Source organism: Balaenoptera borealis (genome assembly GCF_965194805.1).
Source record: "Balaenoptera borealis genome assembly, chromosome: 15".
NCBI lineage: Eukaryota > Metazoa > Chordata > Mammalia > Artiodactyla > Balaenopteridae > Balaenoptera > Balaenoptera borealis.
Window position 1 is genome coordinate 7689506 of NC_138871.1, and position 18350 is coordinate 7707855.

At 36.8% G+C, this 18350-nt stretch overlaps 1 protein-coding gene and 1 long non-coding RNA gene across 13 annotated transcripts in view; one reads left to right on the forward strand and one right to left on the reverse strand.

Moving 5' to 3' along the window:
* LOC309611586 overlaps positions 1–18350 on the reverse strand; it is a 512787-nt gene that overhangs the window by 200368 nt on the left and 294069 nt on the right. The window lies entirely within an intron of this gene.
* Positions 1–18350, forward strand: part of TSGA10 (testis specific 10) — a 112762-nt gene that overhangs the window by 65584 nt on the left and 28828 nt on the right. For all 12 annotated transcript variants that reach the window (XM_082356155.1, XM_082356159.1, XM_082356154.1 and 9 more), the window contains 4 exons: positions 915–1083; positions 4442–4552; positions 8152–8337; positions 16105–16314. In XM_082356155.1, coding sequence (XP_082212281.1) covers positions 915–1083; positions 4442–4552; positions 8152–8337; positions 16105–16314 — 676 coding nt within the window. The remainder of the gene's footprint in view (positions 1–914; positions 1084–4441; positions 4553–8151; positions 8338–16104; positions 16315–18350) is intronic.

Here is an 18350-nt window from a genome sequence, read left to right on the forward strand (position 1 = left end):
GAAAGAATAACAAAGCCACAAAGAACCACAGATCATGTCCAAGAGCCTCTTGAATGACAAGTAGGTGAGTGTGTTGGAACCCAAAGTGTAAGGGGAGAAATGGAGGAGAGGCTAGGTAGGCAGGCAGAGGCCTGTGTTACAGACAAATGAGTCTGTGGGCAATGAGAAATCATTAAAGAATTTTGAGATTTTTATGCCGGAAAGATCAGCTAGGCTGCAGAGGTGATGATAAATTGGGGTTGGGAGTTTGGAGGACAGGAGAGTGGTGTTTGTAAAGGAGAAAATCTAGAAAAGTGCCAGGTTTCTGGCTGGGGATGAATACTGGACATGATGAACCTACGTGAGAAAAGATTTTTCTTTGAAGCCTTTGAGATGTCCTTATAAGTTTGTGTAGTAAGCAGTTAAATATAAGGGTCTAGAGTGTAAGGGAGAGGCTGAGGCTGGGGTGATCATTTCAGAGTCGTCTGGGTGTAGACAGGGTTGGGAGCCACGGATATGAATAGGAATTGTCTGAGAGAAGGGGTAGCGTGAGAAGAATCAGGAGGCTAAGGGTTAAGCTCGGAGAACCATTCATTTTTAAGCGGGCAGAGGAAGAGGAGCCTGTAGAGGAGACTAAGCCATAGCAGCTAGAGGTAGGATGAAGGCTTTCTTATACTTGAACGTCAGAAGTTTTGAAATGCTTAACAAATCACTGACTACCGTGTATATTTGGCATCCTTTTTTATAGTGAAATGTTGGCAACACAGAGGAACTTCAGTGCACTATCTCTGCAGTGTTTATTCCTACAAATTTAAATGTATTTAAAACTTCTTCAAATGTTTTCATGCTAACTGTCTATCTTCTGTCTTGTGAAAATTTGTTATTCTGTTCCGGTAAAATGTCTCTTCTTATGTACTATTTGATTTGTGGAATAGACAGTCTACTGAAGCCCTAATTATGTGTGAACAAGACATTTCCAGAATGCGTCGGCAATTGGATGAAACAAATGATGAACTGTCTCAAATTGCCAGGGAAAGGGATATCTTGGCTCATGAGAATGACAATCTCCAAGAAAAGTTTTCTAAAGCTAAACAAGAAAACCAGGTATACTTGTTCCTACAATCTTTTTCTCCAAGAAAAATAGGTATTTTTTCTGAGGCATAGCCCTCATTTCATTTTGTAGAAAAGCTCAGGCTTTGGAACTAGCCATTTTTTACCTTTATTACACAGAATATGCCACATAATTTCTAAATGAAATTTTCAGACATATAGTATTAAATATCAGAGAAAAGAGGGAACGGGAGTATAATAGATTTGTATTAAACCTTAGGAAGTACTTCCTTAGTGAAGGATAAATATTTGAATAAACCAACAAATGAAGATAACCTTCCGAAATTTTTAAAAAAAGCGTAGATTTATTTGATGGACGGTTATTCTGTTTGAATATGAGTATACAGACCGTGATACATTATTTGGTCCTCTTTAGCACTGTGATTCTTTTTAGGAAAATTTCTCTCTTAATTACTTCCTCTCTAAGCCAGTACAGTTCAGCTTTATCCAGAACTCTCATTACCAATATCACTTTTAATTTTAACATTAAAAAATTCTACTTGGAAACTTTCTTTCCCCTGTAAAATTTTTGGTCCACATAATTTCCCTTGCTTTGCTATCACTCTCAATGTGTTCAGTTTGCATCATAAAAGTCTGTATTTTTTTAACTGTTAAATATTTTAATTTATATAATCAGATATAAAGTTGCAAAACTTGGTTAGTTATTAAAAAGTTGCCTGAGGTGTGAAAGTACTGTGTTCAAAAATTAATGAATAATGGGATCCTGGAACAGAAAAGGGACATTATGTAAAAATGGAAGAAATCTGAATAAAATATGGACTTTAGTTAATAATGTATCAATATTGGTTCATGAATTGTGACAAATTTACCATACTAATATAAGATGTTAATAATAGAGGAAGCTAAGTGTAGGGTATATGGGCACTCTCTATACTATTTTAATAACTCTTCTATAAGTCTAAACTATTTTAAAAGAAAGTTTATCCTTTAAAAGTTAATAGCAATAAAAACAAGAGATGTGAATTTATAGGATCTACTATAGTGCTCTATTTATAGCTAAAGCAAATAGGCTAAAGGTAAATATAACTTATATTTATGAAAATTAGATTAAAAACTCTCATATTTACCACCCAGAGTTACCCACTGTTAATGTATTTTTTACTGATTTTCAATGTACTTAAAAAATTTTTATACTGTCTTTTACATGAACTTTTTAATGTAGCTGGGATAAAACCACATGGCACTTTATATCATGCTTTGTTCTACATGAGAAGACAATAGAGTGGAGTGTTTAAGACCCACTTGAGTTCAAGTCCCCTGCCTGGCTGTGTGATCCTATCATTTAACTTCTCTCAGTTTATCAACTGTAAAAATGGAGAGTAGATGAGAATATGCCTAGCAAGAATGTAGAGTGTCTAGCTAATCACTAGATAAATATTTTTTAACTGTTATTAGCTTACTATAACATCATAGTTGTTTGTTACACCTTCATAAACATCTTTTATAATCAGAAGAAAATTAGTATCATAACAATATACAAATGTTCAAGAATAGTTTTTTCCTTTGTTTGGGTCAGAGGGCCCAAGAGTAGAAGATGGATCCCTCTGTGGACTGCAGGTTGTTTAAAAACTCATATCATATTGCCAACAAACACATGAAAGGATGCTCAACATCACTAATCATTAGAGAAATGCAAATCAAAACTACAATGAGGCATCACCTCACACCAGTCAGAATGACCATCATCAAAAAATCTACAAACAATAAATGCTGGAGAGGGTGTGCAGTAAAGGGAACCCTCTTGCACTGTTGGTGAGAATGCAAATTGATACAGCCACTATGGAGAACAGCATGGAGGTTCCTTAAAAAACTAAACATAGAACTACCATATGACCCAGCAATCCCACTACTGGGCACATACCCTGAGAAAACCATAATTCAAAAAGAGTCCTGTACCGCAATGTTCATTGCAGCTCTATTTACAATAACCAGGACATGGAAGCAACCTCAGTGTCCATCATCGGATGAATGGATAAAGAAGATGTGGCACATATATACAATGGAATATTACTCAGCCATAAAAAGAAACAAAATTGAGTTATTTGTAGTGAGGTGGATGGACCTAGAGTCTGTCATACAGAGTGAAGTAAGTCAGAAAGAGAAAAACAAATACCATATGCTAACACATATATATGGAATCTAAAAAAAAAAGGTTCTGATGAACCTAGGGGCAGGACAGGAATAAAGACGCAGATGTAGAGAATGGACTTGAGGACACAGGGAGGGGGAAGGGTAAGCTGGGACGAAGTGAGAGAGTAGCATTGACATATATGCACTACCAAATGTAAAATAGATAGCTAGTGGGAAGCACCCGCATAGCACAGGGAGATCAGCTCGGTGCTTTGTGACCACCTAGAGGGGTGGGATAGGGAGGGTGGGAGGGAGATGCAAAAGGGAGGGGATATGGGGATATATGTATACGTATAGCTGATTCACTTTGTTATACAGCAGAAACTAACACACCATTGTAAAGCAATTGTACTCCAGTAAAGATGTTAAAAAAAAGAAAAAACCCGTATCATAAAAGATTTGGAAAGCAGAAACCTTAAAAAAAATTTCTTCCTCAATACCACGATTTTAAACAAATTGAGTTGTTTTTAGTGTTTTATCCTGATTTTTTTCAAATATACATTAACATTTTTCTCTGTTATTAAAAATTATTCCAAACATTTCTCATGAATGCATAGTATTCTGTGTGGTTTTACCACTATGTAGATACTATTATTTACTGCATCATTCACCTAATGTGAATAAATATTGTCACATAGCAAATAATGCCTTAATAAACATTCTTTTTCATTAAATTTTATAGATTTAGTTTCAAATTGAATCAAACGCTTATGAGGTTTCTTTTTTAAATCAAAAAACCTTCTAAGTGGACATGGGTATCGTGAATACCCAAGCATCCATCTCCCACCTTTAACAAAAAGTAACATATTTGTCTTTCTTGTTTTTATGAGCTTTTAAAAATGTCTCTTATGTCATCACCAGGTAGCAGACCACAGATTTGCTTTTCTCAAATTTACATTTACTCTAATAATACATGGAAACGCCCATTCCTTACCCTATTGTTGATTACTAGTAAATTTTAACTTTTTTCAAGTATTATCCACTTATGCTTCCTTTCTGTGAATTGTGTTTGGGTTCTTTGCCCATTTACTGTTTGGACTTTTGTGTTTTCTCACTGTCTTTATATGAGCTTTATATATTAGGTATATTAATTTTTATTTATCATATTTACTGTAAATATTTTTAAAAATTTTTATTGTGGTTTTGACATAGAGCAATTTTTAATTTTCTGTAGTCAGATCTAACTGTCTTTTTCTCATAGGCACTGTCTAAAAAACTGAATGATACTCATAATGAGCTTAGTGACATTAAACAGAAGGTTCAAGACACTAATTTGGAGGTTAATAAACTGAAGAATGTATTAAAGTCCGAAGTATGTATATATATATATTTTCACCTTGGCTCGAGATACTTGAGTTTTCACTAAAGCTGTTGATTGATTGCACTCATAGGGACAGCTGAATCAAGTGCATTTCTTTAAGGCATAGCCTATTTTAATGTTGACAGTTACGTGTTAACTATATATTTAGAATGTCACCAATGTCCAGAAAGGTAACTCAGGGATACACCCCTTTTATTTGCCACTTAGCCATTTTAGATAAGCAGAATCCTCCTAATTGGGTGAAGAACAAGGGGCCAGAATCAAGTTGGGCTCACTTATATTTGGAAATGGTAGTTTACAGTTACAAACCTTTGACAAAAGAGGCTCCACCTGATTGTGTAGCAGATCAGAATTGATCACTCTGTTGTGGAGCCACCTGTTTCTCAGGACCAGAGGGCAGATGGCTCTCTTCTCCATTTCTCTGTTAGTAACCAGTCGACCAGGCGCACGTCGACTGGCATGTCTGATATCAGATGATTCCCGATAATTTGGGCACATGTGTGACAACCCTGGAATAAACAGACAGCTAGACCAAGGATGTTGGGTATGTCCATTTGATAAACTATTATATAAAATAGTGTTGGATTGACTACTGTAATAGGTGTGGTGTTACCTACTTACATAACAATCAAACCATTGATAGGAATTCCTCCCCCCAAACAGTTTTCCCCATTGTATTTAACATATCATTTAATTTCAGTCCATAAACATATCTTGAGCATTTATTTATGGTGTACATAAGACTATTCAGGACTTTGAGAGATGAGAGATTCTAAGGACTCGTGAATTGCAACCCTTGTTTTCAGGCAGTAAGGCAGCAGCCTCATGTTGCCAAAGCAGGTGATTTCCTACCCTTCTTGAGTTGAAGGTGCTAGCAATGTAATGTCACAAATGGACAGAAGCTTTGGAGTCAGATAGGTCTGACTCTTCCTCTTACTAATGCCGTGGACTTCTATAGGCCACTCAACCTCCCTCAGTCTCAGTGTCCCATTGGTAATTGGGAAGAACACCCAAGTGAGTAAGATAGCCTAGCACAGTGAGCCATCTAAGTCTATTCTGGAATAGGGCAGAATATAAATAAAAGACTATCTGAACAACCTTTAAGGTAGTAAGCTTTCAGTCAATGTTAGACACTTCCCTTTTTCTCCCTAGCCTGTCGCATTACCTGAAATTCCACCATTAGGGAATGGGGCTTTTAGATTCTGGAATTGTATTTTCAAACATCACACATCAAACTCCTCTCAGCTTTTAGCATCCTCATGTGAGTTCTTTTTTGAGACTCGGTTTCACAACATAGCCGGATGGATCCAGGCACTCCCCTGAGAGAAAGGATCACGGGTCCATTTTGGTAGGGAGGTCCATTAAGGATTATCGAGTACTTTATTCATCACCCATCCATTCAGTGTGCAGTATGCTGGGCGCTGAGGTGACAGAGTTGAAAAACTGTGAGGAAACAGAATGGCACCCCCGGCAGTGGGGACAACAAGTAGCGGGGGGGGGAAAGTAGGTCCTGTAGCTAGAGTGGAACGTGAAGGTGGGTGGTAATAAAGAGGTAAGAAGGATTTGGCTGAACTGTATTTTTAGGAAGCTTTCATCACAACATACACACAGAAGTTATTTGAAGAATTGCCTTTTAGAAAGATTGTTCGGGAAATGTTGGGAAAAGAATAAATCAGAAGGGTAACAAAGGAGAGGGAAGAGCAGTTAGGAGAGTCTGTATCCATGATTCAGACAGGAAGTGCAAAGGATTCCAGCTGAGGCAGCAGCTTTGCCTTTGCCCTGGTGGAGGGGTGTAAAGAGCCCAGTGGTCAACCAGAGGGAACTGGTGGGGAAGCACAAGAAAGAGGGAAAGAGATCTGCAAAGAGAGAACTGGAGAATACCAAAGATCAGTTTCACTTTCTTTATAATGTTGCCCATCTTGCACCCCACACTGCTCTGGCTGCTTTGGGCAGGTACAAAAAAGGGTAAACTGTGGTTGCTGGCTGCTGGGAGGGAGGGCACTAAGTGGTTAGAGGGCAGAGAGACGTTTTAATGCAGTCTTTTTCGCTGCTTAAACTTGGAACCATATATTACCTAGTCACAAAGCCAAATTTAATATAAAAATGATTCCTAAGAAAACTGAATTCAACATAAAAATGGTTCCTATCTTTGAGGAATCTGAGGGGTTATTGGGGAGATGGTACATCCACAGCTAACTACATAAAGCTATAAGGCAGTTTTAAGAGAATGACACACACAATAAGTGCTACAGAAAGTTAAAGAGGGTAAAAATTAACGTGGGTAAAATTCAGTTTATGTATATTATATCATGTAACTCCCAAGTACATACTCTGTACACAACTGTTATTTTTAGTACAATAATAGAAAACACACATCAGATTCCTACTGGCACATTTGGAATATCTGAATCTTAAAAGCCAATACAGTAGTTTAGTATGTTAACTTGTTAATCAACAGACTTGGCAAAGATCCTTCATATTGGTCAAGGTACAGCCAGACCACAAGGTGGCAATATTAACTGAATTTCAACCAGTCTCATGATTAATCATATTTATGAGAAAAATCTGATTTGAAAGCTTTATACAATGAGATGTTGTTTATTATAATTTGCCTTATACAATTAGATGTTGCTTATTCCAGTGTTTCTGAACTGTTTATTAACAGGTAGGAGAGAAAGAGATCTAGTGCCTTTTTAATTAATTACCAAAATTATAAATGATTTTTTAGAATGAGTTGGCCAAACCATACTACTAAAATAATTTTTTAAAAGTAGCTTCATAATTATTACTCAGTATAATATATTATTTGAGGAGCTGATTGTTTTCCTTTAGAAATAAGATCCTACTTTAGTCAGTCCATCATGATAGAACTTTATCATGATAGATTCTAACAGTGGTTCTATATTGTATGCCCAGTATATACATGAATGTATATTTATGAGTAGTGTTTATTGGCATAGGTTTCATATTTTACTTCTGAGCAACTTCAGGCAAGTTATTAGAACAGTGAGCAAAAGTGAATCACAGAACAGTCCATGATCGAGGAAATTAAGGCTGGGGTTATGAATGAGAGGCAGGAACCGGATAGGAAACACGCCAAACCAGGAGAATTATCAGAAGCTGACGCTTAAGATATGCAAGCAGGCAGAAGCTCTGTAGCCGTAGTACAACCCAGAAGAGCAGTCAGGAACAAGGGAATACACAGATACAAAAGGTCAGGTCAAGGCAGAAGCTCAGAAACCAGACCAGCAAGTAGTCAGTAAGAAGCTATATGGAGGCAATGAGGATTTTGTTTGAACAAAAGCAAATATAAGAACATATTCATTGAGGTCTTGAAGATAAGAGTGGAAACTTTACTAGATGAGTGAGTGTGACTCAGGAGCCAGGGCAGATCCTGGTCCCATTCCCTTTTGTTAATTACAGGATGACCAATTTTCTAAACTGAGAGTAGAGATAGGAGTCCTTGAGATTATGGTACCGTTGGTCATCGCGGCAAGTAAATTCCCAGTGACCTGGCAAATAATGTTTAATTTGCATCACATGTTTAACATTTTACTCTCCTAAAGTAATACCTAAGATTTGCTTTTTAGGAATCTGAGAACCGGCAAATGATGGACCAACTCCGAAAAGCCAATGAAGATGCTGAAAACTGGGAAAATAAGGCCCGTCAAGCAGAGGCAGATAACAATACCCTCAAATTAGAACTTATCACTGCTGAGGCAGAGGGTAACAGATTAAAAGAAAAAGTAGATGCCCTCAATAGAGAGGTCGAGCAGGTAAGTTTGGTAAAATATGCTTGTAGTACATCCTGTATCATATTTAAAAGAGTTTTGTTTGGCTTTCCGTAAATTAAGTGTATAAACGAACACTTAAGTTATTTAAATATACTGTGAATTGTAGTCTGTTAACTGTTCTTCGCTCTGGTTCTCTGATCTCTTACCTACTCTACAACTAGAATAATCTTTAGCATTTTTAAAAATTAGAAACTATTTCAAGCATGAGAAAACGGTGCCCTCCCCAAAAGTAATATAAAAGACCCACATATGCCCATCTCCAAAGTTGAAGGATGCTAACATTTTGCCATATTTATGAAGAATATATTTATTATTTAAATAAAGTCTCTCTTTATTTAAAGAAACAAAACATTGCAGATACAACTCCTCATCCTTTCTTCTCCTCCCTCCCTAATGGTTGGTATGTAGAACTTTCATGTCAGTTGTATAACTCTTTTTCATATGTTTGTACTTTTTCTACATATCTATCACCCACAAATGATGTATAATGTTTTGTGTGCTTTAAGTTTTTTTAAGTGATAATATACTGCAGGTATCTATTTGCAATTTGCCTTTTTTGCTCAATATTATAATTTTGAAATGTATCTATTTTAATACATATAGTGTACATCTAAACAGTTGCTTCTATAGTCATTGAATAAAATATTTTTAAAATTCATTCCCATACTAAAGGACATTTAACTGTCTTCACTTTTTCTATAATAAAATGCTGCAACAAACAGCATTTGGTAAAAGTTACTGAGGTAAATAGGCCTTTACTGTGAAGTTTTGTGTTTATCTGTCTATGAGTTAGGCTATGATTACTGTTTACTGTAGCCGTGCATGTCAGAGAGGCTAAAATTCCTTCTGGTGTCCTTCTTTGTCTCCTCTATTGTCTTTGGGTTCACTTGGAGACTCCTTAAATAGAGTCTGAACCTTGTAGTTCTTTCAACTGTGACCTCCTATTTTTATACAGGAGCCCTGTTGATGTGGTAGTGAAGTGTAGGTGGAGGAGACATGTTCTGTTATCCTACGATTAGGTCTTAGTCTTTTAGTGGGCCTGTGCCCCTGGGATGTGACCTTCACAAGTGTTTCTCAGTTTTTTTCTCCCTTAGATGAGGTAGAAAGGCTTGAGAGAATCTGCGTTAGGTACTACCATCCCTCCACATTGGTTAGGCTCTGTTACAACCATGTTGGTTGTGCTGTCACAAAATTATCTCCTTTGGGGGCAGACCTTTTTCAAGAAGGACAGAATTCTGTGGGATTATTCAGAATGGTTACTTTTCCCCTCACCCTGCTAGAAGCATGAGGGGATTTTTCTCGGATGTTAATCCTGAAAACCCAGTGGGCTCCAGGGGTTCTAGTAACTTGCCTGAAGTTGCTCGGAACTAATAAAAATGTGGGGTTCTCCTCAGGCTGGGAGCCCAGGAGGATGTATCTCTCAAGCTAGTTCATGCTCAGTCTCTAGCAGGTGGTCAATTACCCTTTAAGTGTTGCTACCGGTTGCTAGCTCCAACAGCAGTTTCTCCTCCTGGTAAGCTGCAATTCTCTGTATTTACCTTTCTCTATATTTTGGGTGCAGTGATTCGTTTTATGTCTTCAATTCTCTGATAGATCAAAGAAGAGTTGTTTATTGTCATATTTTCTGCTTTTTTCGTACTGTGAGCATGGGAGTGATGATCTCTAAGCTCTTTGCACGTTGGAACAGAAACTGGAAGGCTGCTTGTTTATATGATTAGAGACTGGCTGGATTATTTAGTGAAATCTCTTTCTCCCCTTTCCCCTTGAAGTGTGAAGCCTCTGATGTTTCTCCTCAGAGGTGCAGCCTTGAATGCGTCCACAGTTACCCTGCAATGACAGTGGTTTTGGCAGGACCTTTTTTGACTCTCTTCCTTTACTCCACTCTGCTGTTAAGCCCAACTAATTTCTGGCTATTTGCTTTATTGTTTTCAACAGTGCCCTCAAGCACAAATTGCTTCATAGACTGATTCAGTTAAATTTGGGTTGTTTTACAGGGATAGCTTTTGAGGTCAATGTTTGAGTTTTTTCTGAACCCGAGAACATTCTTCTTAGCAGTCTCTTCCCCTAATTTTCGCTGGTAAACTAGCTGACCTATGGTCGAGCTTGTGTCTCTTAAGAGTTTACCATTCTTTTTTAAATTTCTTTTCAACATAGCCTTGAAGTATTTTCGCCATACCTTCCATTGTTCTTGAGAGTGCCTTAGACTTGAATTTTCCTATAGTCAGTTGTAAATGAAGTAAAGTTCCTTTGGAAGAATTTAGGAGCTTCCTGCTTTAAGGCCTCTCTCTCTGCCTGGGCAAAATCTCTGAGCCCTGGCTCTAAAGCTGGTGTGGGGACAGTGGTGCAGTTCTCTATGAGTGACGTGTCCGCTTTAGGATCTGGGCACTTGGAGGGGATGGTGGGTATATGGCTGTAGCCTCTGGCCTTCTCAGCATGCCTCTCCAGGTATGGAACCTCTTCCTTATGAATAACCTGTGTCAAGGAGAGTCAGAGCCACAGTGTTCTCAGTATGCCACAAACAAGATAGAACCGCCATCCCATGTGGAGAGGCTGGGCAGAAGAAGGGAGCCCCCATCTCCCAGACATTGTTGCCAGAAACTTGGCCTCTGAAATAAGTAGCTTTTGGGGTGACATGAGAACTGCTGATAGCCTGCCTCTCCTGGGAATACACTATAGTTCTTGCCTGAGTACTGAGGGGAGAGGGAGCACTGTTTTTAGCTGCACCCACCTGGAGTGGAATTTCCATCATGCTGAGCTGGATAGGGGGAGAGAGGGTCATACTTCAGATGCCACGGACTCTTCCTGTTCCCTCCCAGTTTTAGTTGGTTTTCTTAAAAGTGTTTCTTCATTTAATGTATGTTCTTAAGACCATTTCCAGAGACTATTTAAAGACCATTTAAGGTTGCTTTTTTGTAGTTTTCGCTACTTTCACTGGTTCTATGGAGCTGCTCACATTACCGTGCCAGAAATGGAACCTTATTCTACACAGTTGATATGTTTTCATTTTATTTTATGTCAAAATAATTTTCTGATTACCCTTATGTTATTTTGCGGTATTGTTTAATTTTCAGTATTTGGAAATTTAAAAAAAAATACCTTTCTAGTTACTGATTTTTCAGTCTTTTACACTTATTGAGACTGTATGGCTAGCATATGGTCATCTTTCTGGGTTTTCCACGTACACCTGAAAATAACGTGTGTTATTTTGTTGTTGGGTAAAATGTTCTATAAATGTCTATTGGGTCAAGTTCGTCAATAGTGTTTTTCAATTCCTATCATTACTGAGTTTCTGTTTATTTGTTCTACCAATTATTGAGAGAAGAGTGTTGAAATCTCCAAATATATTTGTGCATTTGTATATTTTTTCTTTCAGTTCTGTCATGTCACTTCATGTATTTGAATCTGTGTTGTATTACTTCTTAATGAATTCATCTCTTTATCCATTGTAATGCTTCTCATTCTGTAGTATACTTTGTAAGGTATTAATATAGCCACTTCAGACTTCTTTTAATTATTGTTTGTATGGTATATCTTTTTCCATGCTTTTGTTTTTAATCTTTCTATGTATTTATGTTTAAAATAGTATTCCTTTAGACAGCATATGGTTGGATCTTGCTTTTTTATCCTGTCTTACATCTGTCTTTTAGTTGTCTTTGGACCATTTATATTTAATGGAATTATTAATATAGTTGTGTGTAAATCTACCATGTTATTGTTTTCTATTTGTCCCATTTATTTTTTTGTTTCCTTTTTACTCTTTTTCTGCCTTCTTTTGAGTATTTTTTTTTAGTATTCCATTCTATCTCTATTATGGCCTTATAAGCTGTACATCATTATTTTTTTCTGCTGATAATTCTGGAGTATAGGCCATGTATCTTTTAATTGTCACAGTCTACCTTCAAATAATAGATTACTTCTTAGTACTCCTTTACTTCCCCCTTCCATTCTCTATCCTGCTGTTCCTCCATTTTTCTTCTACATATATTGTAAACCCCATAGTACATTATTATTTTAACTTTAAATAGTTATCTTTAAAGAAATTCAAATATAAGGTGAATGAAAGACTTTCTCATGCTCTTCATTCCTTTGGGGAGATCCAAGTTTTCATCTACTATAATTTTCTTTTTGCTAGAAGAATTTCCTTTAAACATTTCTTCTAAATAAAGTAACAAATAGAAAAAAATTTAACAAAAAGTAAGTAAAATAAAATAAAGTGGTAAGAGCTAAGTTATTTTCAACTGAGGGGGAAAAAAAAGTTTCTTCTAGTATGTTGGCATTGAATTCTCTCACGTATTGTTTGTTTTAAAAAGTATTTATTTCACCCTCATTTCTGAAGAACCTCCTTTTTTTACGTCTTTTATGTGTTTGTTTTCTTTACACACTTCCTACCCCACTGCTGATTGGTTTGGAAGTTATATGTTCTCAATCTATTCTTTTAGTAGTTAAAATTGTAATATGCATACTTAACAAAGTCTGTTGTTAGTATCTCCAACCTTCCTCCTAAACAATAATATATGGTATTGAGAAAATTTGAATACTGAGCACAAAACTACTGCTTACTAGATCTTGTGCCCTCTCTCTTATTTTCTCTTTCTCACACACACACACACACACACACACCAATCTTTTATGATACTGTTGTGTACTATTTTAGTTCCACCTTGTTTTTATATTCTTAAAAATAAATCATTACTATTGTTCTTATTCTTTCAGGCAATCCTTATTGTATCTACCCATATGTTTACAGAATTCTTCATTCATTGTTGCTTCTTTTTTTGTCATGAATACATTAAAAATCATCTGCTTTAATCACTGTAAATAACTCTTGCTCAAAGACCCTTATAAATAATTGGTATGCTTGTTTCAATATCAGTGTTGTTTGTTTTTGTCATTGTAATATGACAATATTGCTATCCTTGATCCTAAAACCTTGTGATCAAATCAAGGAGGGTTGACTTTAGGTGATATTAAGGGCAATAGTGATCAGGGCCAAGAGTTTGGTATAAAACATGCTCAACCCAATTCTAAAAATCCAGTTCTCTGCAGAACTTTGGCAAAATATACTTAGCAGAATATATGTTACTAAAATTTGGGATTTCCTAAGGATACATTTTTCTCTTTTTCTAAAAGGAAAACATTTTTGAAGACATTTAATATGTGTTCACATGTCTGAGTAAATGCATTTATATATTAAAACTTGTTCAAATGTAAGGAAAAGAGATCTACTCCAGCTAGTTCAAGAAAGCAGGAGTTATTGTAAAAACGCAAGTGGAACATGTGGGAGAAAGGATTTCATGGGAACTATTACGTCCTAAATCTGCCAGGAATGGAGACTAGAGGATAGTTTTGTGATAGAGAGTAGCTCTCAAGACCTCCACAACCCAGCCAGAAAATGTTGTGCTTCACTATGAACGGTCAGGGAGGTGCATCTGCTTCTACAAAAGGACTCTGAGTTATCATAGGCATGGAACAAACATTATGTTAAAGTTTAGAATTGGGTATGTTAGGGTAAAGTCAGACTCCAAAATTGGGTGAAGCCAGACCAAAGTTTTCCGTTTCTTACAGAAGACATTTTTTTTTCTCTATCCAGAGACTAGGTCAAGATAAACTTTTGGTTGTCTCTCTGTGAGGTTGGGTGGATTTTTTTTTCCTGGAGCCTCCTTTCAAGGGTCCCAGATTATGTGGAGATCTCAATTCCAACTCTCCATTAGTCCTAAATTCTTGTCTCCTAGTCTTACTTGAGTGTGTTAAGCCATTCACCATTACTGGGTCTTCCAATCCCCAACTCTTAGCTTCAGACCTGCTCATTTGCTCCGTGCTCTGGTTTTGTTTTCTCTGTGTTTTGGCATGTGAGAATTTCTCTTTCTTATCTGCAAGTTCAACTATGAACTGCAAAAATAATTTTTTATTCTGTTTTATCCAGAAGATTTTCCTCTTAGCTTAATCAGCTATTTTACTAGAACCTGAAACGTCCAAAACATTCTTCTCAAAACACAAAACCGATCACATAACCTACTCTGTAAGATCTGTCAATTGTAATAAAGACCTAAATTTTACATGGCTTACTAGGCTCTATTTTGTAAATTGTATACCTTTTCAACTGCACCTCCTATCACTCTTCCCTGTAGTCTCTGAGCTCTAGCCATACTAGCCTTCTCTCTGCTCTTGCTTTGCACTTAGCATCCTCTGATTTGAAAAGCCACCCTCCCCCAACACACTGTATATCTACTCACTCTTCAGATCTCAGTTCAAGTGTCATTTACTTAGAGAAGCCTTTCCTGATTTCCCCGATCCCATCAGTCTAGGTCACTTTCCTGTGTTCTACACTTTTTTCTCTAGAAATATTTGCTTAATATATATTTACATATTCATCTGTATGATTATTTTATTAATGCATGATTCCCCCATAGTCTGTAAACTTCATGAGGGCAGAGACCATTTTGCTTACCATTGGATATGCATCTAGGCACATTGACTGGAACATAGAATATACTCAATAAGTATGGAATGGATGGGCGGGTGGGTGGATGGATGGATAGAAGGTTGTTTGAAGAATGAGTGAGAAATTGAGTGAGTGAGGAAGGAAGGGAGGCAGAAAGGTAGGAGTGAATTGTGGCCAAATAACTTATTCCAGGAGCAATTTTTTGTGCATTGTACTTGTAAAAACATTTGTAAAAGCAGAAACATTTCTTTATTTGTCTTTCAGTTCTGTTAGTCTCACATAATAGCAAATACTTCTCTGTAGGTGGCAGTGCACTTACATAAGACATTTTTCTGAAAGTAAAGGGGGGTGTGTGGAATTATCTTGAACATTTGAAAGCATTTATATAACTTGACTCTCATATTACAGTTTTAAAGACATGCTCTTATTTTCCATAATGTGGATGTGTTCTTGATTTATACTTGCCCGGAGTCTTTTTCCCTCAGAGGTATTAGTAAGTGCTAGAGAGTTATCAGCTCTCATTTTATGATATTATGATCCATATCAGCATGCCATTCAAGAATTAGAAAATGGGTATTGTGAATGAAATGGTAGATAATGTTTTGTCTTTAACAATAATAATATTTATACCATAGAATAATTGAAACTGTGGCAAATATAGACAGAACTACAGGCCAAACGTGTATATCTCAACTAACTTTGGGGATGAGACTTTTAAATTGTCTTCTAAATACATTAAAAAGAATGACCAGGGACGTCCCTGGTGGCATAGTGGTTAAGAATCTGCCTGCCAATGCAGGGGACACAGGTTCAATCCCTGGTCCTGGAAGATCCCACATGCCGCGGAGCAACTAAGCCCGTGCACCACAACTACTGAGCCGGCGTGCTGCAACTACTGAAGCCCATGTGCCTAGAGCCCGTGCTCCGCAACAAGAGAAGCCACTGCAGTGAGAAACCCGCGCACTGCAATGAAGAATAGCCCCCTCTCGCCGCAACTAGAGAAAGCCCACGCGCAGCAACAAAGGCCCAATGCAGCCAAAAATAAATAAATAAATAAATGTATTTATTAAAAAAAAAAAAAAGAACGACCAGTTGACCACTTTACTCCTGGATTTTATATATAGAAATTTGAAGCCCAAATTTATCTTTCCCGGAATGTTTTGTGCATACTATTGCCACCTATATCATCTAAAGTTCCTTATAATCTAAAAGTACTATCATTAAAATATTTGCCCCACTTTGTTTTCCATGCTGTAGGTTTTTTTCAAGTTAAAATATACATATATATAATAATTTTGTCCTTGCAGCACTTAAATGCAGAACGGTCTTACAAGTCCCAGATTGCTACTTTACATAAGTCTGTTGTAAAGATGGAAGAGGAGCTTCAGAAGGTTCAGTTTGAAAAAGTGTCTGCCCTTGCAGATTTGTCTTCCACAAGGGAACTTTGCATTAAACTTGACTCAAGCAAAGAACTTCTTAATCGACAGCTGGTTGCTAAAGATCAAGAAATAGAAATGGTATGTATTACGTTTTTAAATGGTTCTTTTAATATTACTATTACTATAAAATTACCACCATTTTCAAAAAATGAACTATTTTTTAATAAAATATTACATCAAGCCATGTCTTTCAACTTTAGATTTTATTTTTAAAGTCCAAGAAATTAATTTATGCTGTGTTTCAAACAATTCAAGACCATAACAGAAGCTCTTCCTTTGAGTGTGTAATTTGCATTTACTTTTAGCCAAAAGAATGATAAAACACATTGACATATCAATCAGCAAAGAACCATGAGTCTGAGGTTTATCTAGCAAAATAATAACTTTAATGATACTCTTTTAAGCAAAATTTACTATTTGGCTGAGTTCTTTTAAACTGTAATTCACTTGATTGTATCTACCATGTGCCTGACATTGTGCTTGCCACTGTGAATATAATGTTCAAAAGATACAGTCCCCTGCCCTCAAGGGCTTCCTGGTATTGACATACAAATTATTTGGGGTGAATATTAGACTAGTAAGAAATACTCAGGTTTTCAGAGAGGGAGTTCCTTTTTGACTTATGGGTGTCAGAGAGTTCACAAGGGCACACTACTGAACTCAGAAGTGATGAGGCATCCCATTCAGAGGGAACAACCGCTTAGGCAATGGTCTGAAGTTATAAGTAAACTCTTGAGTGAGTAGTAAGTCATCTGCAATGGCCAGGTGGCTGAGATGCATCTGGAAAAATAGATGGAGCCTGAATCCTGAAGGGATATGTATCCCAGTTGCATAGTATAATTGAAATATCAACACATTTTAGTTATATGTTGATACACATACACCAAAACACCATAACCAAAAGGATTAGTAACCTTCTTTAAGCTTTAAAATTACTACCCTTAGCAGAACTAAATATAAAATTGATAATGATTTATATTTATTTTTTAATCTTTTAAGGATGTTTACTACAGGTTTTGTTGCTTACTTACTAGTCTTTAAGTATTTTTTCTCTTATTGTGTTAAAATACATATAACCTTTACCATCTTAACCATTTTAAAGTTCAGTGGTTTTCACATTGTTTTGCAGCCATCACCACCGTCCATGTCCATACTCCTTTCATCTTATAAATCTGAAACTCTATACCTATTAAACAATAACTCCCCATTCTCTCCTCCCTGCAGCCCCTGGCAACCACCATTATATTTTCTGTCTTGATGATTTTGACTACCCTAAGTACCTCACATAAGTGGAATCATACGTATTTGTCTTTAGGAGGCTGACTTATTTCACTTAGCGTAATGTCCTTAAGGTTCATCTATGTTCTAGCATATTGCAGAATTTCTTTCCTTTTTTTTTTTAATAGATCTTTATTGGAGTACAATTGCTTCACAATACTGTGTTAGTTTCTGTTGCACAGCAAAGCAAATCACCCATATGCATACACATGTCCCCATATACCCTCCCTCTTGAGCCTCCTTCCCATCCTCCCTATCCCAACCCTCTAGGTCATCGCAAAGCACCGAGCCGATCTCCCTATGCTATGCTGCTGCTTCCCACCAGCCAACTGCTTTACATTCAGTAGTGTATATATGTCGATGCTACTCTCACTTCGCCCCAGCTTTGCCCTCCCACCCCATGTCCTGAAGTCCATTCTCTATGTCTGCCTCTTTTTTCCTGTGCTGCAACTCGGTTCATCAGTACCATTTTATTATTTTTTTTTAGATTCCATATAGATGCGTTAACGTACGGTATTTGTTTTTCTCTTTCTGACTTACTTCACTCTGTATGACAGACTCTAGGTCCATCCACCTCACTACAAATAACTCATTTTCATTTCTTTTTATGGCTGAGTAATATTCCATTGTATATATGTGTCACATCTTCTTTATCCATTCATCTGTCGATGGACATTTAGGTTGCTTCCATGTCCTGGCTATTGTAAATAGTGCTGCAATGAACATTGTGGTGCATGTCTCTTTTTGAATTATGGTTTTCTCAGGGTATGTGCCCAGTAGTGGGATTGCTGGGTCGTATGGTAGTTCTATTTTTAGTTTCTTAAGGAACCTCCATA